Source organism: Anopheles maculipalpis, chromosome 3RL, assembly GCF_943734695.1.
Source record: "Anopheles maculipalpis chromosome 3RL, idAnoMacuDA_375_x, whole genome shotgun sequence".
Taxonomy (NCBI): Eukaryota; Metazoa; Arthropoda; class Insecta; order Diptera; family Culicidae; genus Anopheles; species Anopheles maculipalpis.
This window is the reverse complement of record NC_064872.1, coordinates 5,345,935-5,371,373: the sequence shown is the minus strand read 5'-3', so window position 1 is coordinate 5,371,373 and position 25,439 is coordinate 5,345,935. Positions and strand designations below refer to the sequence as shown.

The following is a 25,439-nucleotide window of genomic DNA, read 5'->3' as shown; positions in this document are numbered from 1 at the left end:
AGAGATAAGAACTCAAGTTTTGCTAGACGAATCGAACTAGGTCCTTTTTCGTTCACATAAAGATCCGCAGTTCGAACATACATACGTTCCGAGCTGTATTTTCCCAACCGATAGTGCGATAAAAGCTTCATTGGAAGACACCACACGACTGCGCACGTCATTCATTCAGCATTGTCTTGTACGGTGTGTACTTAATTAACTGATTAGAATCAATACGCTGCGCTTTTGCTCGGACCATTCAACACAATAGTCCAACCATTCGGTTAGGGAGCGAAACTCCCATCGATTACGTGTGGCTTGGTAGAAAACAGCGAACACGCTTCCAAGGAATTTAGAGATGCGATCGATTTCCTCGCCAAGAATCGACTGTTGCACACGTGTTGAGCTGCCTGGTGTCTGATAGTGATCGGTACAGAAGGCTTCAAAGGCGTAACATCGAACGCATCGAAGTGCAACAAAGTATCAATCTTCGTTGTGGGGGGTCACGGATGCCAAAGGTGACCAACGTGGCGAACTGTTTAATGTCGACAGTGTCATAATTGCATCCTGAAAGAGGGAATATCTTTAGAGTAGCTATTAAGTGGTTGTGAGGATAATGGATAGTAATTGATTGTTGAGTCCTCTGACTGGAGGATGTAAAAATTGTAACATTTTAAGTGAATTCTACAAAGTATTATTTTGAATCTTCAGTCTCTCTTTCCATTAGAATATCAGTTGTAAAAAAAATCATTATTCATATGAGACTCAGAATTTAAAACATTCCAATTGGATGCGTATACGCAAACCTCCGAGAATCGCGATCAATCGATCAGCAGAGGAATCATTGGCCGAATGTAAAGGAATCTGTAATGTAACGACTCTTTACTCCCTTCAGTAGCAGTGCACTGTGTTGATTGTATGCCATGGGAAACTTGATTAATGACACCCTCGATCGCCGGCATCATTATGCAACACAAAATCGCGAGCCCTGCGAAAGCGAATTCCGTCCGGGACGCGGACCGACCGTTGGTGTGCATATAGCGAGCATTTTCTACCGAGCAAGTGTTTATTGTTTTGAAAATCGTTTCTATTCTCTTGCTTGAAAAAAAATAAACGCTTGGAGTGACCCTAACCCAACAGGAGAGCAACAATAAAATCGTAATCATTTTAGGAATTCGGTCAGAAAACCCGTAAATGACACACAAAACCTCCAAGGAGGAGGAATCGAGCGAGCTACAAAGGGGTGCAGCTGATTTCACCATTTTTTTCCCAATCGATCGCGAAACCGAACTAGGTAAACTCAGTTTATAATTAGTCGCTGGTCATCATTTGCATAATTTGATCACGCGTTTGCTTTCGTTCGCTGGAACGCCCGGGAACCTGCCTGTGGTTGTGATGATGGCTTGGCAAAAGCTTTCATTTTGACGAAAAAAAGTAGAAACCTTCATAGTTTTTTGTTTTTGTAGCATTTAACGGAATGATTCTGGTTGAGTTAGTACGATTTATGTAATATTTAATTCATCTAAACTATAAAAAATCCAACAAAAAATTAACACATAAAGTATAACAAAAGATTGCGATCGCGTACAAGCGACGAACCCGGATATGAGCATGTTACAATCACACACAGCACCGGCCATTATCCGATCCACCAGCTTCAGAGTGGGTAGTGTGTTTTTACTTTTTGGAAGCTCTTAAACTCAATATTCGTCAGTTTCATCAGCCAATTTGATGTACCCAAAATTGCCTGCGAATGACTAATTGCTGACTTCACTGATGCCACTCGACTCCAGAACAGTGCCCGGTGGCTATTTATGACAGGAAGATCATCATAACCATATTTACGCTTACCCAGTTCCGTTTCCAATTCCAATTACCTCAGGACCACTTGGCTTCGGTCGAACGGTTTCAGCACAACCGGGGATCGTCCACTGTTGAAGATTGCAATCGGGTTTCCACTGCCTTCTCAGGTGATTTCTCGGCGATTTTCGCTATTCAATTACCGTTTCCACCTACTCTCGGGTGCACACTCCCGCACCCGATGCCATCCTCACCTTACATTAGCCCACTCACGTGCCCCGTGAGACAATCCGGATGGATCCGGGTTCAAATTATTCTACTCGCGCGTCGAGAGTGCCATGATGCACATTCGAATGAGGCGTTGTTAGTGAGGTGTCATCGTGCCGGGCTAACAATCATTAGCGTGATTCGGAGCAATTGATGAAAAATGCAACGAAAAATACTTGTGTGCCGGTGCCTTTGATGCTTTATCTAAATTGATCGTGAAAATGCAATCGCAAGATCCGGTGTTGTGTTCGGACACGCGTTCGATGTAATTCTGGATGAAGTCTACTAGAAAGGAGTGCCAAAACAGTCCGCATATTGAGGTCTACCTCTCACGTCCAAGAAATTAACTCTGACATTTAAACAAATGAGTTGCACAACGATCGCTTACACCCGCAGCCGTAAACCTAATTTTGTGCCCATCCACCCATCTTAAACTTCCACCCGCACGACTCATTCGATCGGCTGTCGATACGCTGGGAAGATGCAAATCATTTATCCTACGACTGTCTTGACCTCTGCATGGTTGCATCTAAAATAAAGTCCCCTGGCGCGATCCAAACTCTCCAGCAATCCTAATAAAACAAGCAAAAATCAGCCCAACTCCCAGCGAGTGAAGCTCTCGCCCATCTGCACGGATTAACGGACAGCGACATCTTGCCCGAGCGTACTCGCACGTCTTGCCTGACGGCCCTGAGAGTACGGCTGTTTACGCGTTTGCTGTGATATTGTGCAATATGAATGTACGGTACGGCTCCATCGAAGTGCAAAACTGCATCACCACCGTTCGATGGGTTCGACTTCACCAGATCATCAACCGCGGACATCTTCACCCGAGGGACTGACTGACCCGAGTTCTCCCCCTTGGGGCCACGCGAACCCGAGGGCATATGCAATGAAAGCAACGAAAGAGAAGTGACATGGTGCAGCAGCATCAACAGCAGAAAAAAAAGAAACCCTAAACGTTCACATGTGCATAATGAAATGCCAATCCAAACAGCCAACGGTTCCAACCCGTTTCTTGGTCAGTGGGACTATACGCTGCTCATATCAAACCCCCTCCGGGCTCCTCCTACGGGGGGTTTCTCTAAGATGAAATCGAGAGTTTGGTTTGGCGAGTGAAATGAAACGGTAAATGTGTCCCGTTTTCGTGTCTATTTCTTTCTCTGCTTCTATACTGACCTTCGGGGTCGGTGGATTCCAATTCAAATCAATGTGCAAATCGCAACACACCAATCCACACCCTTCTGCAGGTCATCCTGGCCACGGTACCGAGATGCGGGAAAGACTTTCCACACTTGCAACAGGCAATCTCTTGCGATGAAATCATCATCATAACCACCAAGTAGGACTACTGAATCTGTTGATTGGATGTACAATTACTTTCCGATTGGCATCGGCTTCAGTCAAAAGCGAAGACTCTAGTGTTGAAGTGTGTCCTTCGGTAGCGAAAAAAAAAATTGCAACTAAACCTCAAAAGCTGAACAAATCTAACCTTTCGCCAAAGGGGTCACACCAAGTGGCGTAACAGGAGGAGACGGCGACATCACACCGAACACACAGTATTTGAAAGAAAAACCTTGGAACTGCTTATTTAACGATGCCTCAAAGTGGGAAAGTGTTTTGAAAGCAGAAAGTGATCTTGAACTTGAGCCTATTTCCTAGTGTTGTTGCCCTGATTGTGGTTTCAATAATTATATCACAATTATTCTGCAAAACCGAATTAAGTAAAGCATTTCTTGAAAGCGTCCATAACCTCGCTTCGCGGCTTCAATGTAGGAAGTAAATTAAATTAATTTCACTACACACTCGTGCACCGAATCGTTCAATCAACTTCACCTAGACATATTGATGTCTTGAAGTAAGCCAAATAATGCTTAATAGTTGTCATTAAGCCCACATCATCTCCAAAGCGGGAAAGCAATGACAGCCGCATAATAAAAAGGAAAAAATCTGCACTCATTGCTCCATTTGTTCTCCACCAAAATTCGCCCAGCATACACACACAAGCTCGAACAACTCCATACACTCGTCGTCGTCTCATCGATCGTGCATTTTGCATTACGCATTGCTCGAGAGCTTTTGCTTAATTTTCATCAATTACAACTTAATGAAGTGGAATAATATGTTGGGCGTACCGTGCAACCGGGCAAGAGTGATCGATAAAATAAAACACGACGCACAATAACGAAAACCAGCCACGATCGGGCCAACAACAAGATTGCCCGATCGAGGCAAGGATATGAAATTGACGATTTAATTTCTACCGAATCTTGGTGGACCTTCTTCGGTTCCGTTTGCGGTTTCTCGGGTGTTGCGCTGTTGTTTATCATCATTCTTTTTGGGAATCTTGTAGATCGTGTGGTTTGAGATTTCTCATTTGTCGATTCGAATATACGAATATATTGAATGCTTACGCTTTCGCCCTGACCGCAGGACTCGGTTTGACTGGTAGCTGTTTTTTTTTTTTCTTGCTCTCAAAACGGCGATCGTTACATAACGATGCTTGCATGATAATATTCCTCATATTTCATGGCGAAAAATTGCCTCTAAATGAAGTGCCTCTACTTCCACGCATGGTGGGCTCGGTTCGGGTTTTTTTTCTTCTCTACTATCACAGAACCGAGCCGAATCCTTGACAATCGGCACCTAACACGTATCTAATAATCACCTATTAAGCGACCATAATCACCTCAAACAAGATACCCTCCCATGCAGAAGCAGTAGAAGGTAGACGCAGCAAAAGGACAACGGTGTCGATCTAACCTTCAAATTTAACCGTCTTCCAAAATAAATCACCATCGAAACAAGCGCGTTTCGCCACCACATTTGTCACCTTTGACACTGAAAGCCGAGGACATAACACACGCGCTCACTCGATCGATCGGTCATTATCGGGCACAAGCCGAGGGTATTTATTGACCTGGAGAGAAAAATCAGCATTAAAAGACGCGTGTGCTCTTTTACCACGCTAATGATGGCGGTGTTAAATGTCTCCACTGACATCATTCGCGGCAAACAACCAGCGCCCCTAGCCTTGCTATTTGGGTGCGCGAATATTTTGAGGTTGTAATGTCTAAACATGATGCTTAAAAGCGGAGAAACCCTGTAGTACATTGACTAGAGGCTAAACTTTTTTCTATTTTTCAACAGCAAACCACAAACCGCCGGGTACCTTGGCATTTTTGAAAGTCAACAGCTGTGTTGCACATTTGCTACATTGCTTCTAGCAATTAATGCTAGAGGGAGCTTCAAAGGCGCTCAGTGAAGTGCGCTTCCCACCTTTCGCTATCCCAATAGTGGGAGTAGGAAGTACAACACCTGCACATTGTACTTATCGTCTGTATATTTCGCCTACTAATGCGAATGATGATGATGCTTTCAACAAACTAAAATCCAATCCACCCGACAGGGGAGCCTTAGTGCGAGGAATGCGGCTGCGACGACACCTCACACAAACACGCTTCTACACAATAACGCCCCACCGCATCCGAAAGTCAAGGTTAAGACAACATTACCATCGAACACGGCGCGAACACTGGCATCATCAGCTCAACATCGCATCATGGCTCATGCCCGGCTCGCCCTCACGGGCGTCTTTAGATTTGCGTTAGGTTTTCGGTGCCATTTCGCCCTCAGTCCGCCAACAACATCGTCGCTGTTGTCCAAATACCCTCTCGGTATTCGCGTGCTACTTCCCCAAAATAAAAGCAAGCGAAACGAAAAACAACAAACCATGCGAAAGCGCACGCGTGCTCAACTCGATTACGCCATCGCTCAGGAATACCTTTGACGTCATCTCGGGACGCCGCATCTCGGGAGCATGCCCGTGAGATGATGCTCCAACACCACCACCACAGCTGTGGATCATGATGACGCCCCAAATGTAGCTACCGGTTAGCACCAGCCAACCAGGCAGGGAAAATTATCTGGACCTCGTTTTTTTCCTTCTTTCTGTGTGAGTGTGGGTGAGTGTGTGACTGGAACGAAGTCGTCCCCACAATTTTAAGCTGGCGAGCCAGTTTACGTAACTCCAGAGGACCTCGCCATCTCATCCACTCCCATCCTTGCGAACGTGAGGTAAATTAACGTTACGAGTCCTTGTTTTCGCTTCCTTTTTCGCTCGTCTTTCCGGCTCGTTTATTATTTCACTATCAACATGTCGATATCTGTCGACTGGCATGCTGTGCTCCGTTGGATTGAGTTTTTTTTTCCTCTGGCGGGAATCCTGAATCCCCAACACTCGTAGGTCACTGTGGAAAGGAACCACCGGTTTGGTGATGCGATAGGGAACAAAGAAATACGAAAGAAAGGTCTCCCAGGGAGGAGCAGGGAGACCTCCGAATTATGTAACCGCCAATGGGTCGATCGCAATTATATCGTAGGAGTCGCCATCCGCGTCTCCGTCTCCGCACACACTTTCGTTCGATCAGTGTTCGCGAGGATGTCGATTTCGATAGCTACTTGATGACCAATCGTCAAGTGATCGTGAGGCGAAAATAAGAACAACAACAAAGAATACCAAAAAACTGAAAGCAAATATGCATAAAACATTTCACACTCCACAGATTCCTTTCGCGTAATACTCCACCAGGTGGCGCTGATGTGTTAGTGGGCTCGATTGGAAGTGACCTACCCATGAGAGGATACCCAAGAAAGAAGTGTAACAAGACTCCTTCGCAACAAAAAAAGCAAAGTCGTCACAAAATAGCTCAGGTCTCACTGGGCACCCAGGCACAAAAACTACCCAACAAAAGCAAAGGAAAGCGATTGTTAAAGCTCGTTCCCTTTCGTGCCACTTTTTTTTTTTTGCTTGGGCGGAAGCCTTTCGGCGAGGTGAAAAGTCAGGCAAGGCCGTCTGGAGAGGTTCGTATTCATCGGAGGGCAATAGTCTCCCTTCTCCTGCGCCGAAATGTGCCAAAACCATTAAGTAAGACAGGAAGACATGCCGGCAGGCTATTGGATAACATGTTGGGCCCGAAGCTTGGTGGTTCGGGAAAGTGACCCAGCGAGCTGGACGGCATATTTGTGGCGGAGAAGGTTTGTGCGGATACCTGAAGAACAGCGCCTATTTTCGACTTACCGGTTGTCTCGTGGAGATGGCATTCTGTGCATCGAAGTTCAGCAGGCCATTGTTGCATAAGTCGGGCGATACGCAGACGTAGCTATCGTCGGGACAACGCGTGGCTGGCGTTGGCCGAATCCTGCAGCACTGTTCGGTGGCGGAGTTGCAGTTCTGCAAAAGATTAAAGAAAGTGAATTGAGTAAGTTATGGAGCTCTAATAAAATAACAAACCCAGTAAACGTATGAGGTGTTATTGTATAATTTCTTCTGCAGAAATTCCATAATGCATTAAGGCCCAAGAATTTTAAGCAATAGGCAAACACGGAACGGCGTTTAATGCTCGCGTGTGGCTCACACATTCTCATCTCCGAATGATGTAAACAATGGTGTTTGACTTATCGTGTGTCACACGACGCGAACATCCCAATACAATATAGGCGCACGCGAAAGGGCGCAAACAGAAAACAGAAAACGCGAATCCATCCTATCCGATGAATATTTATGCATGTAAGAATTCTTTGTGGACGAGCCGTCCACCAAACAAGCACAGGTGTACAGCACAGCACGCCTTGCATACATCTATTGCCGCGGTGATTGAGATTCAAATGTTCTGTACCAAAGACGCACCTGCGTGACGGTTGAATGGTTCGGAGGAGCGGTCTCAAGAAGATGACTAATCAAGCGGTACAGATCGTTCTATCAATGCCACAGTCGCTTGATAATTTGTTGACATCGATCTCGATGAAGGCTGTTATGATTAATCCATCATGCTGAAATCCAGGAAGTGAGTGATTTATCGATGTGACATCAGCTTTAAGGATGAAACATCTTGTATGTAACCATTGGCAAGAGCCTTAGACACCTCTGGACATCAAGAACTGTGGATTAAATGCTTAACTCTACCTCTCATAATAGCTACACGGGTAGCTACTTCGCAGCTCAGTGATCTTTTCATATCCGCCCAGCTATTTCCTGCTATCTTACCCACTGTTACTCCCACTCTTCGTTGCAGTAAGAAACACTAAGATAATCTACTCATTATCTCGTTAAAATGTTAATCTACTTCCTTACACTTGCACCCTTGGGGTGTACTTTGTTTAAACACACTGCACAAAAGCCAAACATTTGATGCACTTGCTGCAACTGTTCGCATGCTATAGCATCATTAATTTCCATGGCCACCCGCAGTAGGTATATAAGGGCAATTCGATGGAAACCCGAAAAATTCTACAACTTCGCCTCCCTCCCCCACTGTGAACCGCAGTAAAGTATTCGAACGATGCATAACATTTCTCCCACAGCAACTTCACACGCTCGTGTTGAGCTGTTTACTACGCTGTGCGACGACGACGTGTGTATGCATCTCCAGCTGTATGCATTGCCGTGTTTGCAAACAGCATGCAAAAATGCATGTCCACACGATACAATCGGTCGTTTTAACGAATACACCATCTGATAAACCACCTTTGGCCCAAGACGATGACGACGACGACGACGACGACGTGCCTGTGACATGAAGCATTCGCGCATACAGATCTGCACACGCATCTTTTAGCATCGAGGGAGGTTAGATTCATCGTGCAGGATGGTTCCAAAGAAGTTCACTCTCTAACGACAGGTGAATGTCCGCGATAGGCATTGCTGGTGGCAAGTCAGCGTGCAACGATACGCTTTAATCAGCCCGCTGAGCGATGGATGATTTAAAAGCGATTTAAATGGCACTTATGTTTAACCTTTCGTGGGTTTTTGCAGTCCTGTTCTAGCGGCGTTAGTTACCGTGGCGCCATTCAAACTTCCTCTACACCACATTCGTGACCTCAGGGTACTGTGGGGCGAGATCGCTGCTAGAGGATCGCCGGGGTGTTACACCGATGTTAGATTAATTCCCAGCGGGAAACAGTGGGCTTCCCCTTGCGAACGGTACGCACGCGTAAACCATCGCCAAACGACCATCGATTTGCCGCACAGACCCGGTCTCAAATGTGTATGGGCAGAAAACCGGACAGGACAGGCCAGAGGAAGGCGCATCTTTCGCAAATTTATCGCTCGATGATTCCATTTTAATTACCGTTCGTTGCGCATTGGCAACTAGCCTGAAGGGGTGCGATTCGATCTCTCTTGGACGCGCTGGAACCTACCCGCAGTGGCTTCTGTTTCGATAGCAATAATTCACCAGGATGAACCCTGCTTGGAGCAGTCGCAGTGGTTTTTGCTGCAGAAATGGCAAGGTTGCTTCATTTGAATGACAAATTGTACGGCGATGTCGGTGGTGCACATTATGCAATAAGGATGCAAATTGTGATCGCAATGTTGTAGCTGGCGATGACACGCGGCTTGATTGGCCGTACAAGATATGTGAGATCGGAGGTACTGTCGAGGAATTGCAAATTGTCGCGTATTGGAATGTTTTCCTCAAGCAAGTATTAGATAAAGGCGCGAGATGCGTCTACCAGGAACTATTAGTATTCACAAGTAGGACAAGTTTGAAGAGTTACTTAAAAGCATGTCCAGCAAATATGTAACAAATTACCATTCAGTACCACCAAATAAACATGCCGACAAGCAGTACGTGACAGTTGGAAGTGTGCGAAATATCCCCAAAAACAACAGAAACATTTATCTGTCACATTCGATGACCATTTTCCCCACACACACACACACAAAAACGTCCTGTTCCCTGTACCTGAGCACGTGCGCACGTCGCGCGAACCCAATTTATTTGACACCATGACGCTCAACGTGTCCCGAGATTGCATGAACCATTTTTTGGCGATTTGGCGAGCTCCTTTCCGACTCATCACCACACTTTTGGCCAGTGCGGTTCGGTAACGGATGAAACCGTCGCATTTAACCAGCAGCAAAAAACTGTATCTTCAAAACCGAAAACAACATTCCAAAAGTAACGGAAAAAATGGCCGGCTGAAGCTGTTTTTAAATCTGGAGAAGCTTCCAAAAAGGCAACACGCCGCCACAACTCTACGTAGGCATACCTGGACGAGGGCGTGCGTGTGTGATTTGGCTGTTAATTTTAGATGCGACAGCCAAGGCAAAGACGGCTCGGGCCGCGAAAAATACGCGTTGACGGCGTGTCACATTTCGCGCATTCCGCTTTATTGATATGTCACTTGATTTCGTGTCTTTTTGTGGGATGAACGCTACCGACGCACTGACACCATTGTTATATCACGCAGCACGACAATTTGGATGATATCCTATCAATAATAGTGTCCGATTCTCTCACACACACACACAAAAACGAACGCCATTTGTATAGCTAGTTCGATTGAATTAGGTCATACCGATCATGAAGATTAATCGACGATCGATTAAAAGCAACCAATCCGATGAAGCGAAGTCAATTATGAAATTATTAATCATTGCTTTCCCATCCCATGTGACACGCGCAAAGATCGATTGGAATTAAAATGTTGCGCCTCTTTGCGAGCGAGTACCGTGAAATGTCACGCCCCGTCCTAAGGCTCCGGTTCTAGCAGGATGCTGTGATGACATTTCAATATGCAGCAGACTCAGCACGAAAAAGGCTAATGATCACATTGAAATGGGCAGCCTGCTGAATAGCTTTTACAAGCGTATTACCAACGACACAAACTGCTCAATTTGTGTCACATGGTTGTAGTTCGTGGAAGACGAATCACACGGCACGAGTAAGTTAAAAAGTGAAAGCTTAATCGACGATTCATCACCCAGAAAGTGCCTAATACTGAGTTGTGCAGTGAGTGACCAATCACGTGGCCATTACGATGTCGGTGTAATTGATTCGATTGGCCTAATAACACACAACTGACAGTTGTGTTAGTAGACAACCCAAACGAAAGTGACATCTTCAATTGTCAGGCTCGGCGACGACTAAGCCGCCACTGTCAAATGTCAATACCACTCAAAACACTAATCATCGTGTGGAAGTGGAATTCCAACGCGATTAAAACGTGTACTTCATCAATCATTTACTCAGTCTGGTGTGAGGACCTTCTTCTCTTGATGATGCATTTCTGATGCATGTCTCAAGGTATGTATCGCAAGCACATCGGTTGAATAATTCCTTCAAATTACCATTCGATTTAAATTGTGAAAACGCTACGCATTCTTGTATCATTCTGATTCAAATCACTTCACCACTGTTACTGTTTGCCGTCCGAGCCTTTTGTTTATGGCTTCCTTTTAGAAGTTATGGCCTAAAAAAAATTCACCCGAAAAAAAAACCTCAACCTACCTGATTGTTCGTGTTGAACAGGTTCAGCTGCGACTCATCGACGAATCCATCGACACAGAACTGATTCGGGGCACAGATTTTGCTGGGCTCGTAGCACGGAATCGTTTCTGGCACTGGGTAGTTGTACCCGGTCGAGGTGATCGTTTGCTTGAAGATTGGCCGTGTAATCGTGCCGGTGGTTGTGACCTTGCTCGTGATGCCTCCTTCAGTACGTTCCTGCGTCTTCGTTACGGTATTACCGCCAAAGTTATCTGGATACGTGATACAAAAGGCAGGAAAGCATTAGCATTGCGTGAAGTTGCAGGCATATCGATCAACTGTTTTAGCTTCCCTACTGATCTCTACAAAGCTCAACAATACAAACGCATGCAAAACTGTTAACTACTACTAGCATATCGAAGCAGAAATAAGCGAAAGAAGAAATTAAGAGATCAAGTTAACAAAAGAGATTTGTCTAATCTAAGGCATGCAAAACTACATCTTTATCGATTAATCCTACGCCGACCACTACGGCACGCCACTAACTTGTCCGGAGCATGATCGAACACATGTTCGAAGCCCACGTAAGCTGAAAGTCGAGAAACGATATTAGCGGAAGGATAGAAAGGAGAGCAAAAGGCGTTACTTGGTGTTAGATCGGTTGTCCTGGTAGAGGTCCCCACGACCGTAGCGGTAGAAGTACTGCCCGGCTGGCCCGGCTGCCCCGGTTGGCCCGGATAGAGGTTAGTTTGGATAGTACGCTGCGTATCTACATTAGTCTGTGTGTTAATGCCCACGGTGGATGGAGGCACCGGTCGGTTAATGTTGGACGTGATCGTGTCCGTCCGCACGCCGGTCGTCGTGCTTTTGATTGAGGTGGACGGTGGTGGTGGTGGTGGAGCAGGGACGGGAGCTACACCAGTCGTTGTTTGTGTTTTCGACTGACGTATAATGGTGGACGTACGGACGCCACCTGCTCCAACACCCGGCTGTATCGTCCCCGTATTAACCTGCGTGTTGGATGTGGACGATCGGGTTTGCGTAGAACCGGCTATGATGGCTGGTTGGACAACGCCGGTTTGCGTACCGAACGAGCTACTGGACGATCTGACGGTTGACTGTGTAGCACCGATCGTTCCGGCAGCTCCAGCCGCTCCAACACCGGCCCCCTGGAACCCTTGGGTTTGCGTTCCGATCGTACGGGAAGCTGTTGACGACTGGAAGGAAGTCGTTGCTCCACCAGCGCCGAACGCTTGCCCCGCCTGACCGGTCGCTGTACGGGCGGCCGATGCTTGGAACGCCGTCTGCGAAACGGTACCACCGGCAGCGCCTCCAGCCGCCACTGCACCACCTCCCGCTCCCGCTACGGCACCTGCCGCACCACCACCAGCCACCGAACCATCGTCACCATCGCCGCCGCCGGTACCGGGCGGTTCCTGGACACCACCACCAATTTTAGTAGCCTTGAACGGGGTGTCCGGTGCCACCCACCAGAAGGTGGTTTGCTTCTTCTGGTCATGCGGGATGACATCGGTACCCCCCGCACCGCCACCGCCGGGAGCCTGTCGTTTAAACTGCTGGACATTACTGCTCGAGATCTGCGCCGACACCGACTGGAAGCCTTGACCGGGAGAGAAGAACTCCGGACGGTAGCTTTGGTTGAGTTGACCCGACGCCAAGCCCGCTATGCACAGCAGCCCCACCAGGGCCCTCGTTCGATGGTTCATCTGTAGGGGAACGGGAAAGAGAAAAGGAAGGGGAAGAGTAGATTAAAACCTTGCACGACACAGACAACGACAAGACACAAACAAAGACACACGATGTTTGCACGAAATCTTCTCATTAACGTGCGTCGGCCAGATGATGACGACAACATTCTTCACCAACTTCGATTGCGTGGTTTACTTCAATCGCCGTTCTACTCCACAGTGACTTCCAGTAAAAACGAAAAACTTCGTGAGAAGCAAGCGACGGACCCTTTGGGACGTGTTTTTTTTACGCATCGCGTGTATAACGCGTACGCATCGCACACAATGTCATACATACACAATGGATTGATGCTGCACGCTTTACCGAAGGAGCATCAAACACATCTCCCCCATGTTCTCACAAAGCTTCAAAGTGCGCTTCAATGCTTCGCCGTGGGGAACAAAAAATGTAAAGTTTAGTTAGGCGTTTTTGATTAACTGTGGAAGCACAATGCTGCCTGCAGAAAACAAAACTTCTTCTTAACCTATGTTCCTCCATACATCTTGCTCGAGCCGTTTCTTCACCAGCCAAAACGATGCTAATCGATTTTTAACCCAACCACTTGGCTTCGCGTTTAGCAGAAGCGAGAGCAATACCACAACCGTTCTTCACACCAAGGCCTCACTGTGTGTCTCTGAGGTGATTATCTCACGGATAATCTTCATGCTCGCTCGGCCCTTCTGGGTGCTGTGAATGTGTGAAAAGCTTACGGTATCCGATGGCAAGAAACGGTACTGTGCCATCAATGTACCAATCATACCAGCGTTGCAAAACAATTTGGGCGCCCTAATCGCTCGATATGCTAATAATTCGTGCACCAACTCGATCATACCCAACCCAACAGCGACATCTTCATTAGACCTTCTTGTGGTTTTCTGTGCATCATAGAGATGGTGAAGGATGTTTCGAAAGTTCCTATCCGGAGACGGGAAATTTCTCAACAACACACCCCACCCGCAGAGGGAGTCTTCATCTGTTTAGGGTGGGTTTTTTTGTTGTTCCAACGCCATTCGGCTTCTAACGATTAAGTTACAGAAAAATGTTTTTTTTGTGTATTCCCCCCGATTATCATAACGAATAGGCAAATTTGATTTTTAAGCTCAACTCTCTGGTGCGTTTAGTATGGTGAACCACCTGTGTGGTGAAAACCGAAAATTCCTTAGCAAATATTATTAACTTGCCAACCTTGAACTTCCTCACTCATCTGCTCCTTACTCGTGGCGATCGTGGTGGCCAAGAAGAGTGGCTCATCTTCTCAACTTGTTTCTTGATCGTTGTAGCGTTTGGGGAGGGTTTTGGTATTTTTTTTCTCCCTTGTGTTATTTTATGTTTCTACTACAACGAATAGGCCTTTTTAAATTCCCATTATTTACGGGCGCGCGTGCGCGTGCGTATGCTCGCACACACCCTACCCCAACCAATGTACAATCGTAAAGGATCAACAAAAAATAAAAACATTTAATGCTGCCACCAGGGCGCACGAATAAAATTAAGTTAACGTTAAAAGAGAAGTAAAAAAAAGGCCACCATTCGTGCTGTACGACCTTATGAATGTTGCTGTGTGTGATCATATTTTTTCTTTTGGTTTTCTGCTCCTGCCTCTTCTTCGTGCTATCGACTATGCTTATCCTCTCCGGAAGGTAGCATCTGTGTCGCGTGTGTCGGACGCGATCAGCAACATCGTCGTTGACCTTAAGCCCCACGAAAAGCATCAACCACGAAGCTGTTGCCCTACAAGAGGACCAATCGTCAACGGGTAAGGGTTCACTTCAGCGCGAAGCGGAAGTTAAGACCTTGTGAACGCCTCCAATCAAGCCATTATGGTAGTAATTTGAAACGTGGCACATTTTAATTTTTAACTCTTCGTTTTCGATCCTCCAAAAAGGTGCTATCAAATAATTGTATGCCCTTTAAGACTAACTTTGTAAGCCGAAAGTAGCTCGGCTGCTTCACGCGTTTATCGGTTTACCATATCTGCCACTTTAAATAATGCATGCTTTGTTGTTTGATCCTCCAAAATGGACGCTCCACACAAACAATAAACCTCTTTTGAGCAAACAAATCACACTCGTCATTGTATAAATCAAGTGAGACGAATGGAGCATCCGCACGGGGATGATTAGCGAGAGAACATTTATGTACGGAACCGGCAGAATATCTAAGGGCACTCTGAGTCTCTAGGGCACACCGATCGATGATGGTAATCTGTTAGCTGCTAATCTTGGTGGACTATCGCCTGCTCAAGGCTAGGTATGCGTGGAGCATCCGTTAATGTGAATAGCTCAGAGGATCAGAATGCGTATATCAGCTGTTTGGCTAGCTGGACAGCATAGTTCGAGTTGAAGAATATGGGTTTGGAAATTATTTTTGAGAGGGATGAAATCCTGAGATCAACACCAAAAATGACTCAACTTATTTACCAGCTAATCCCCAAGCATCTTTTTGTGCGTTTCACTTCAATCTGCTTATTGTGATTTTACACTATTTATTCGATTCATATTCACTTTCTCTTTTTGGGTGCTTTTAATTGTGTCACCCGCTAATTAGTAAAGTCCCGATAATTCCGGTAGGACAACAAATCTCTTTCCCTACAGCTACTGTGACAGAAAAACAACATCCTTATTGGGAGCAAAAGAAAGTCATGGAGGTTCAATCAATCTTTTTCACGCTTCTATTGAAGGTGTGAATTGTCCGGAACGAAACAATGATCGTGAATTGTGTTTTCTTACATTGTCACCGAGCTTGGAGGTGGATTTAATTTCTGATGCTCGAACGTCCCGTACACCCACTTATGCAACTCGGGTCGCTCAAGTTGACCGGGGCAACGATTTTCGAGACGGCGTTGCAGCATCTCCAATCCTGACCTAGGGCAACTGGAAACAAAAAGCATCGAACTGTTTCGAACCAGGTCACATCTTGTGCTCATCCGTACAGGTTCGTGAAGCAAGGAAGTGGATTTGAACGAGTGGGAGACTGCAAACCCGTTCCACTCGCACTTACATAATGCGGTAATGGTAAGCCTAGTCACAAGAAACCTTTTCTTTTTTTCTGGATGTTTGATCCTTTCGCTTTGGAAATGCAAAGTAAATGGATACACATTCAAAGACAACTATTCTAAAGCGACTGTGTCTTCATTGTCAAAAGAGCTTGGGTTGTGTTGGGAGACCCTTAAGGCAATAATTTCAATTCACATACCTCTTAGGATAGATCTGCTGCGTCGAGATTCTGCAACCCAAACATTCGTTAAACCCTTCTCAAGCTAAGTTAATTTAGATGTTATAAAACAAAAACCGAAAAAAAACCCATAACCGTCCCCAAAATGAAACTATGACCGACATAAAAACAAAACTCCCCGTTAATAAAAAAACGAACCTGTTGTCCGAGGAGTTTGTCCTCGGAGAGGATGCGCGATGGATTGGGTAACAAACGCGCGTACAAGACCGTACGGGGCTATTTCCTCCAAAAATAGCGATTGATTAAGCGCTATCGAGATGCCGGCAAGGCTTGCGCATTTGTCTGCCTGACTGGCCCGGTCTGGTGTCGTCTTCAACTTGACCTTACCGATCTTGTGCCTCGCATACGCCATCTCGTGTTGTATATCCAGTTTGAAGCGCCCGAGCCGTTTAGTACATCAAAACATCGGGGGGGTTGGTTTTCTTTTTTTTTCGGAGGAAAAAGATTGCATGGACCAAGTTCTCCGATTGATCAATCGGGTAAAAGTAGGGTTGATGATTGTTTCTTCCTTCTCTTCTTTTTTTTGTCGGTCTCTCAGCAGTCGGTTGGCCGCTGCCTATTCAACACTTTAACAATACGTGCTTTGCAGTGTTTAGCTAAGCAAAAGGTGTAAGAAGTAGCTTGGCAGCGGAATGCTTGAGTGAAAAACTAGAAATTCCGGCTGACATTGAGCTTCTGGTGGCTGTGCCACCATCGGCACGCGTAAATCACTCATCGTCACCGAGCGTGTTCTTCGATGGGCTTGACCTTTTCTTTTCTTGCCTTCAGCGATAAATAGCGTGGACACAAATATCGCACTTAGGTGGATTTTTTCCCAACGTTTGTGAATTGCCGTTGCACAAATATTTACCAATTATGCTCATATTACATTATTCCAAAAAAAAAGATAGTAAATGTTACTTTAAAAAAGGTATCGCCTTACACTCGTTAACACAATAAGACGTATCCATTCACCAGCTTCTCCCACTTCATTGTGATTGATTTTACCGTCTTCAATTTATTTTTCCGTGAACTGCTCCATTAAGCAGATATGCTGGCTCCATTCGATCCAGATATTAGAAAACTAATAGCCGAGCTAATGATAGTCGTTAAAAACTGCTCAATCTGTTGTCACACTTTGGTAGTGTGATAGCCTCCGGGAAACAGGAATAAAGTGTCAATTACAGTTGCATTATTTAATGCTAACACAGCAGACTGGCGGCAACCACGCTCCTCGGCCAGTTTGCGATTTGGAAGCAAGAGGGATAACAACATCAGCTCCATCTAAAACCGATCCCGACACGATTACAGACCCTGACCATGCCCTCGGGGATCACATTTTTCGTTTCGTTTGCCTTTTAGTTTGATTCTCCTTCATCCGCTGCCCAACAAAAACCAATGGCGAGATTTAAATTGTGGTGAACCGAAACCGAATCCGAAGCGAGTGAAAAAAAAACACTACAAAATAATATTCATCGTGGCGTAATTAATGATACTCTAATATTATGTATTTGATCGGGCGCACCGCGGAGCATGGAATTCATGACGCAGGAGGCAAGGGACACACGGGCATACTCATAACTCGCAAGGAAATGGATACTTTCACAAAACTTCTCCAACCGAGGGCCGGATTCTCGGCCCGGTGGGGAATGGTGAAAGAAAGAGATCAAAGTCAACGATAATTGAAAGTGTTTAATCAATTTCGGATTAACTCACAATCCGTTGACACGCTTGCCCGCGGGCTGTCGCGATTTGTCCGGCAAATCCGATCGGCGCAGAGTGTTACCGATGGGACGCGAAATGCATGCTTGGCGGGGCAGCTTTAGTGGAGCTTTTGCCAGATTATGGAGCACCAAAAATTAGTCCGATTTTGAAACCCGACAAGCGGATGTGTCATATCAGGCGATCCAAGTACGGGAGATCAGACTAAAGGTGATTGTGTAGGAGTTGAGCATACGAGACATACGGAGGATAGGTGTTGTTCCAATGCAAAGCATGATTATTGAACCATTTTAGAGTGTATTTAAATCCTTTCAAACATAATTTTAATAAGGTCAAATACCGAGCAGACTAATCCATATGCTCTGCTGAGATGTTTTCAATAAATCCGTGCCAACTATTAGAACTTCAAATAGGTTCAATAACCCGAAACTGGCAGAATAATCTTCCTAAGTCAGCTTCTTAATTTTTCTTCAAATTTTCAATTCAAAATTTGCTCCTGGAATCAGCTACTTGATAATTTCTAAGACTTTCAAAGGCACTGCCAAGATGCTGCGATTGGTTCACCACTGAATGCTAACAGCATGATCACGATCATCATCATCACTCGATCGAATTTCACTTAATGCCGAAAAACGCCGATATCCTGCGTTTATAATCGTCCTCCTGTATTAGCAATTCCAATGCAGTTTCAGGATCCAAATAACTATTCAGCCAGAGTTCGTTCGCTTGCTGTGCGCTGAAATCTTCCGTTTTGTGTGCGACTTATCGCTCTTTTAAACTATCACGGAGTGCATCTATTCACTAACCTAACGGAATTTGAAACACAATGTTCGTCCTTATTCTAGCATTTTCAACACTTTTCCCAATATATTGATGCTTACTTTGAAATAATTTCACAACGCTCCTACAGGATCGCGAATTTGCTTCACAAAATTTGCAACTGCACACACTGCACACCACTATTCCGATGCAACGAAACAGAACACAAGCACGCCTTCGTCCAACTTTCGCTTTCGTTTCACTTTCAGCACAAGCAACGGTTTATTCTTTTGTGATGTGTTGTTTTTTTTTTTGTTTCTGGTTTTTTTCTCCTTGCAAAAAAAGTAACCAAATCACTGTGCATTCACCATGCGCGATTCATGCAACGGTTCACGGTTAGGATTCTTTTCGCTTCGACCCGGGTTCAACGAAACCAGGCGAGTCGCTTACTGACGAACGATTTTGGTGAACGACCACCTAAACTATGAGTGCGGGTCGCCAAGATCAACACTTTATATATAGCTCCCCTTTGCGTGTGCTGCGGCGGCGGGGATTTCCGTCGCCGTGTCCGGGGTGCCCGCAGTCGCGTCCAATTTGTGCGATTTCTCTCACACCCTCTCGGCCGCGGCACCAGATTCGCGGGAGGAAACCCCGGGTGGAATTTGGGCGCGTGAGTAACCCAGGAACTCTCGCACTCAGCACCGTACCCACAGTCTAGAAGTTACGCGATCTTCATCGTCGGATCGTGCCCGGAGATCTCGTTGCAATATCTCGCTTTCTGCGCGAGTCTAGACGCGTACATACGCGGGACGGGATAGAAACACGCGTAGTACTCTTGCACACGAGACGGAACCCACCCGACACTCACTCTCCGGGGCACTCGGGCGTGATCGTGATTCAAAAGACTCACAAACCCAACAAGCGAGGAACCCGTTGCAGCTTCTCGAGAGTTACGCGGCGGCCAGTCACTCAAAACAGCGAGCAAAACATGCAAATATATTGTTCACCTCATCATGACGATTGTTGACACTGTGTAACTGCATCATTCCTAGCTGCTGAACCGAGCAACACAGAGCAAGAAACGCAAGCTGAAATCCATTTTCCAGAAAGCAAGCTACTAATGTGCGTAATTATTAAACAGTGACTGTGTTAAGCGTGTGTATTATCTGGAGTATGTACAATTGAAGCATCGAAGGAAAATTGCTTTCCCACTCTACATCGAACTGTGCTGAAAGCATCTGTCAGCATGTGTGAATTGGTGAAGAAAAATTGATCACTTAACACAAAGCTATTATCGCGCTTGTCATTGTCCTTTTTTTTCTCGGTACCTTCTCCCGGTTGCGATTGCGAATTAATGACAACCCAATCAGGCAGCACCAATTAAAACCACACCAACATCGTACCTCGACCAACATCATACCTCTGTCCTGGCGAGCAGCTTGAGTTTGATTGATGCGCTTGCGCTCGTTTAAACGAGAATGCAAGTGTGGTAATCAATTTCCGATTCTTACGACCCGCCGGCACCGGGACCGGCTTGCCGATGCAGAACTCTCTGCACATCCATGTCACCCGATCCGTGATCGGGTAAGCGATTGACCTCTTCTTCTTGTTTTCTTGTGTTCAACAAACCGTTGCCTCGATCTTGACAGCATCCTTCGATGGTGATTTTTCATTACGATTGCTACCATTCAACGCTCAAGTGTTTTGGATGCCGGCACGGTGGTCTTTTCCACCGGAGTGAAGTCTGCAGTATTTCGAGTGAGGGAGCAAACATTTTAATTGATTCCCCACTCGGCATGATCCGGTGTCCAGCATTCCAACAGGCAAACGAGTAGGTGAAGGTGATTATCACCCTACGGTGGCAGTGAGCCGGATACAGTTCACATACCGAACAGTGTCCTCAAAACTCGACCCATGCTCATCTTTCTTTGGCAAGAGACCTCCAAGAGGTTTTTCTTCGGTTTAATCAAATCTATCGTTCGGCATTGGGGCGCCTTAAGACAGGGTCATAAATTGATCGTTCTTATTGTGATGACTAAGCAACAGGTACGTGATCGCTGCAGGACCGACGACTTGACCTGACCGAAACACTTGTCCATAGGCTTTTTTTTTTTTTGTATAATAGTCAATCGCTTAAGCACATCGTTGCGCTTCCATAGCAGGTAGGTGTAATGTTCGAGTTTTATTTCCCATGGTAACGAGTAATATTAAACTCAACAGAATCATTTGCGGGTAACATACGGTAGAATAAAGTCTGCAAGTCCTAGAAAGAAAACATCTTCGGACATTGTTTATGGGATACATTAGCGTTCTGACAATTGTAGATGTGACTGAGCGTTTTCTTTAGTGGATAGCATTATAAAGATAAGAATGGTTCAGATTGTATCATGCTAGTGCTTTATGACCTTACCATATACAATTCTGGGAGATATAAGGATATAAAACTTCGTGAATCGAAGCTGAGATGCTTGGACCTTAAGACACAAAGACCATAAGAATATCCGAGATGATGTGATGATTGGTTATTTCGGATAAGATATGTCTTTGTTGATGTTTTATTCGTATTCTTATATCGGTTCACAGTCATGCATCATAAAATGCGATACAATGTTTAAAAACGTATAGATTTGTTATCGTTTCGAATGATTACTGTTCAATTGTTTTATGGACCACAACTATTAAACCCCACAGAGCGTTCCGATTTTTTTTGTTTATTTACAGAGGCTTTGAGTCTTAGAGACTAAATTCGCCACTCACAGGGCGTACCGATGGCTGTCCCTGGTAAATGTAACTCGACCAAGCAAGACATTAAAGCATTAATAATGTTAAACAACAGCAAAATAAATAAATTAAAAAAATCAAAAACAGCAAGATACTGTTTTTTAATCTAAATTATTTTTTAAGCAGTAACTACTCTACATTGTGGAGCGGCTCGGTGGTATAGGTGACAGCGGCGTCAGTCTTTACACGACAGGACCGAGGATCAAATCCCATCCTATCCAACTACGTGGTATATCGGCAAGTCTAGTAAACCATTTGATACCCGACATGACCTAGAAGATTATTATGCCAAGAAGAACTCTACATTGTACTTGTTGTACTTGAACTCACAACAAAACCGTTGTAGTTGATGATTTATGTGCGTTTTTCTAATTACGTTTTCACTGTAAAATCTTCCAATCAGCTGCCCTTATACATACAAAGGTTAACAGAAAACCATAACACCTTTGCTATAACTGATTACAACACATCGACGTGTTTACCCATTACTTCCGGTAGGTGTTGAGATGCTTCTCACCAAGTAATCACTGATAGCCGGTTAGAAGAGGATTGTTTGCAGTTTCGCTTTCTATTGTGCCGTCGATCGTTTGGATGCTATTTTTAGAACGCAATGTCCGTACACCGGAGAACGTTGCATATTGTGTATGACGTTGCAAACATTCCGCTCAAGGATGATTATCGTCAGTGTATCTTGAGGGCAATGAGTAAACACATTCCGGTCGATTTGTCTTCATTCTAGCTAGCTTGTTAAGTACTAACTCCTCTTTTTTTTTGCAGCTTGCAGTCATCGTCTCAGCATTTTGTTCGCATCGATAAACTCTTAAGACAATCAATTAAGCATGATAAGCATCAACAGCAGTTTTTTTCTCGCTAAATCGATTCCAAACTAAATGGAACACTTAAATGTGTCAGACAAAACGAAAAGACGACCACTTAAGTTTTTTATTTTTGCATCCAATTTATTCAATCAGGAAATTCAATCTCCACTCCACACACTCTGACGTAGCATTCTGCGCAAAAACAACCAACCAAGAACAAAACAGATTCGCTGGGTTTTCCTGCATGTATAATGCTGCCATATCCGCATCATCCTTGTTTATCTGGATTTTCCCATTTTGTTCCCATTCTCTTCGTATCTGCGCAGGAAAGATCCCGTGCCGAAATTTATTCTTTCAAATTCATTCCGCTAGCTGTTTTGGCACACGCCCTATCATTTCGAACTCTATATTTCCGGCAGCCAAAGAATGGGAAAATATCACCAAGTCCCATACAAACCTTCCCTTTACTTTGAAAACAACAAAGAAGCCCACTCGAGCTAAAAATAAGATCCGCGAACATAACTGGCATTCGACAATAATAATAAAAAAAATATCTTCCTCTCAACAGTCCCGAGGCACTGGCCATTAAACAGCAAATCAGCACCGAACGGAGATGCTTCCAGTGGAGGCTCCTGCTTGGCGCCGATTAGCCTGCCGGGCGCGAACTGATTTCCATCGCACCCGGATGTGCCTAAATGGAACCTTCTCACTCTCTTTGTGGAGTTTCGTGAGCTGCTTGCAGCCAGTCCCCTGCAACAGACAAAGAGTGGGTAAGAATGGGCACCCAAAGCACCAGAACAAAGTCCCGTCCCGGAACTGCAGGGCAGCGTTTTGTTGCCGTTTTATTTTTGGATAAACTTAATCACACACACGAAAAAAAACTAACGCAGCTGCTTGAAGCGTGCTGATACTTGCCTAAGGAAATTATAAATTTTAAATTACACCCATCGTTTGCCCTGTCCAAATTGCCACAACACCAACAGAACGAAGAGGATACATGAACATAAAACATTCTCATTTACAATTTTTCACGCTCAGCTGGTGTCATCGTTGTGACTTATTTCGGCACGGCCAAACCCTCGTAGGTACACTACACGATACCAAATCTTCTCACCCAATCAAATCGCGCCTTACGTACAATGAAACCACGGTGTGTTGAGCAAGAATTGTGCTACATATCAAATAGTATTTATTGTACACTGTTCTCAAACAAAACGCGTAGGACAGCTCAATTTAAAAGTACATCCGGAAGCCCTATTGGAAGAAATCTTGGTCGTGCTCGGTTAAAGCATTCGCCTAAATCAACGTTATAAGCTTCCCTCAGCAATTATCCATCGCTGGGGCTTAGTTCCGGGAAATTTGCAATAGGCAGCAAGCCCACTGCCACTCACTGGTTCAACCGTTGGCAAACTCGTCGATTAGTGCATATTGGGAGGAAAATATTATACAGTCTATTTTGCCATTGTTTTCACCGCGGCATCGGTCTCACCCCACGGAGTCCACGCTCGCGGGAAACATTCCCACGGAGGCTTCTCGTTTGGGAAGCTTCAGTTCTAAATGTAGTACCCGAGACGCACATGAGCACTTAAGGTCGAGGCTCAGGGCAGGGTAAGCCTTGAACGGAAAAGATCCCAGACGAAACGATGGCTATATAAATCGATTTTGATTACGGACGTTAAACGAACAACATGTTACGGCGACTAGTACTTAAATCTCGATGGAAATTTGATTGTCTACAAATGAGGCGATACATTTCATTCGTTGGAGCAGATTTCAGATCAGATTTGTGTACCGCACGTGGATCATGTTCGGTTTGGGAACTTGTGAGACAAAATTAAACTTGGAAGAGTTGTCCTAAACGGATTTTGGTTGGGTGAGTCTTATACCGATAGTCCTAGATTATTCTTTTTACTGATAATCATGTTAGATATCTTCCTTAAGACCGCAAATTAGAAAATATTCCATCAGGAATTATCTATGAAGTCCCTCTAAGGTCTCAAAATAGTTGATGTTAGCTGATAATACTTTACGATCAATAAATTAAACACGACAGTATGAGTGATACTGTCGTGTTTAATTTATTGATCTCTAAACTCTCTTGAACTCTAAATATGACATTTGCTTTGACATTTGACAGGTGACTCTATCTACATTAACGAACTTATCTACATTAAGAACTCTCTTGAAATCAAGGTTTACGCTTCATCCATTAGTATCGTCAATATTCACTATACTTCTGAATATCTCCTGGCTTATAATCCAATCAAAATTGCCAAAGAAACATCTGGAAGTGTCAATATCCCTATAACCCTACCAAAAGCTCCAGACAATAAACTCATTTTGTCAAGCTGTTTGGCGCCATGATCTTTTTTTAAACACCAAATCAATTTCTTTAATGTATTTCCAAACTCCTATTTCCTTTCACGGCGAAAGTCACAGCGGAAGCATCCAAAAACTTTCTCCCCATATTTATCACCAAAGCTGGATTAAATTTCGACTTAATCCTACTCTCGCAAAAAAAAATCCCAAACAAAGTGCATTTCCCTTGAACTTGACCATCAATGGGAAGAGGTACAACAACAAAAAAGCAACAAAGCACTTTATATATGGCTCATTCATTCTCTTGCCGTTCGTTCAACTCAACCAACCAGCGCCAAACGCGCTGTACAACGCTTCCTCGACGCACCTCAACGAGCGAATCTCCAAAATTTAATGAACAATCTGCGAAATGTCAATTACTCCCTCCGGTGCTATTCACAGCAGCCTCCCCGGATTCGGTTCGGGCTTCCTTTTCCTGTTAGCTTGTGCCGCCTTGCAGATGGTTCTGTTATTTTTAAGCAAACTTGTTGAATTTGGGTGCGCATGGGTTTTATGTAGTCGGCGCTTACAGTATTTTTTTTTATTTCTTGAGGACACCATCATCATCCGACCGCCCCAGGCAATGTCTATGTCCAACTCACGCAGGTTAGCATAAGTTCAACGCTGATGCAAATTGACAACGACAATCCGGATGAGTGGGCTATAAAATTTCTCTCAACCAGTAAAGCATCTTTTGCTAAGTTTTTTTTTTCAGCTCTAA

At 44.9% G+C, this 25,439-nt stretch overlaps 1 protein-coding gene across 3 annotated transcripts in view; it reads right to left on the bottom strand.

Annotated features, from left to right (window-relative positions):
• LOC126563936 (inactive serine protease scarface) overlaps nucleotides 1-18,950 on the bottom strand; it is a 29,352-nt gene extending 10,402 nt beyond the window's left edge. For 2 of the 3 annotated variants that reach the window (XM_050220797.1, XM_050220798.1), the window contains exons 1-4: nucleotides 18,884-18,950; nucleotides 11,965-13,045; nucleotides 11,340-11,590; nucleotides 7,127-7,279 (exon numbers count right to left, since the gene is read on the bottom strand). In XM_050220797.1, the coding sequence (XP_050076754.1) occupies nucleotides 7,127-7,279; nucleotides 11,340-11,590; nucleotides 11,965-13,045 (1,485 nt within the window). In that variant the 5' untranslated portion in view covers nucleotides 18,884-18,950. The remainder of the gene's footprint in view (nucleotides 1-7,126; nucleotides 7,280-11,339; nucleotides 11,591-11,964; nucleotides 13,046-18,883) is intronic. The other variant, XM_050220799.1, reaches the window with a different exon arrangement.
• Between the last annotated feature and the right edge of the window lie 6,489 nt (nucleotides 18,951-25,439).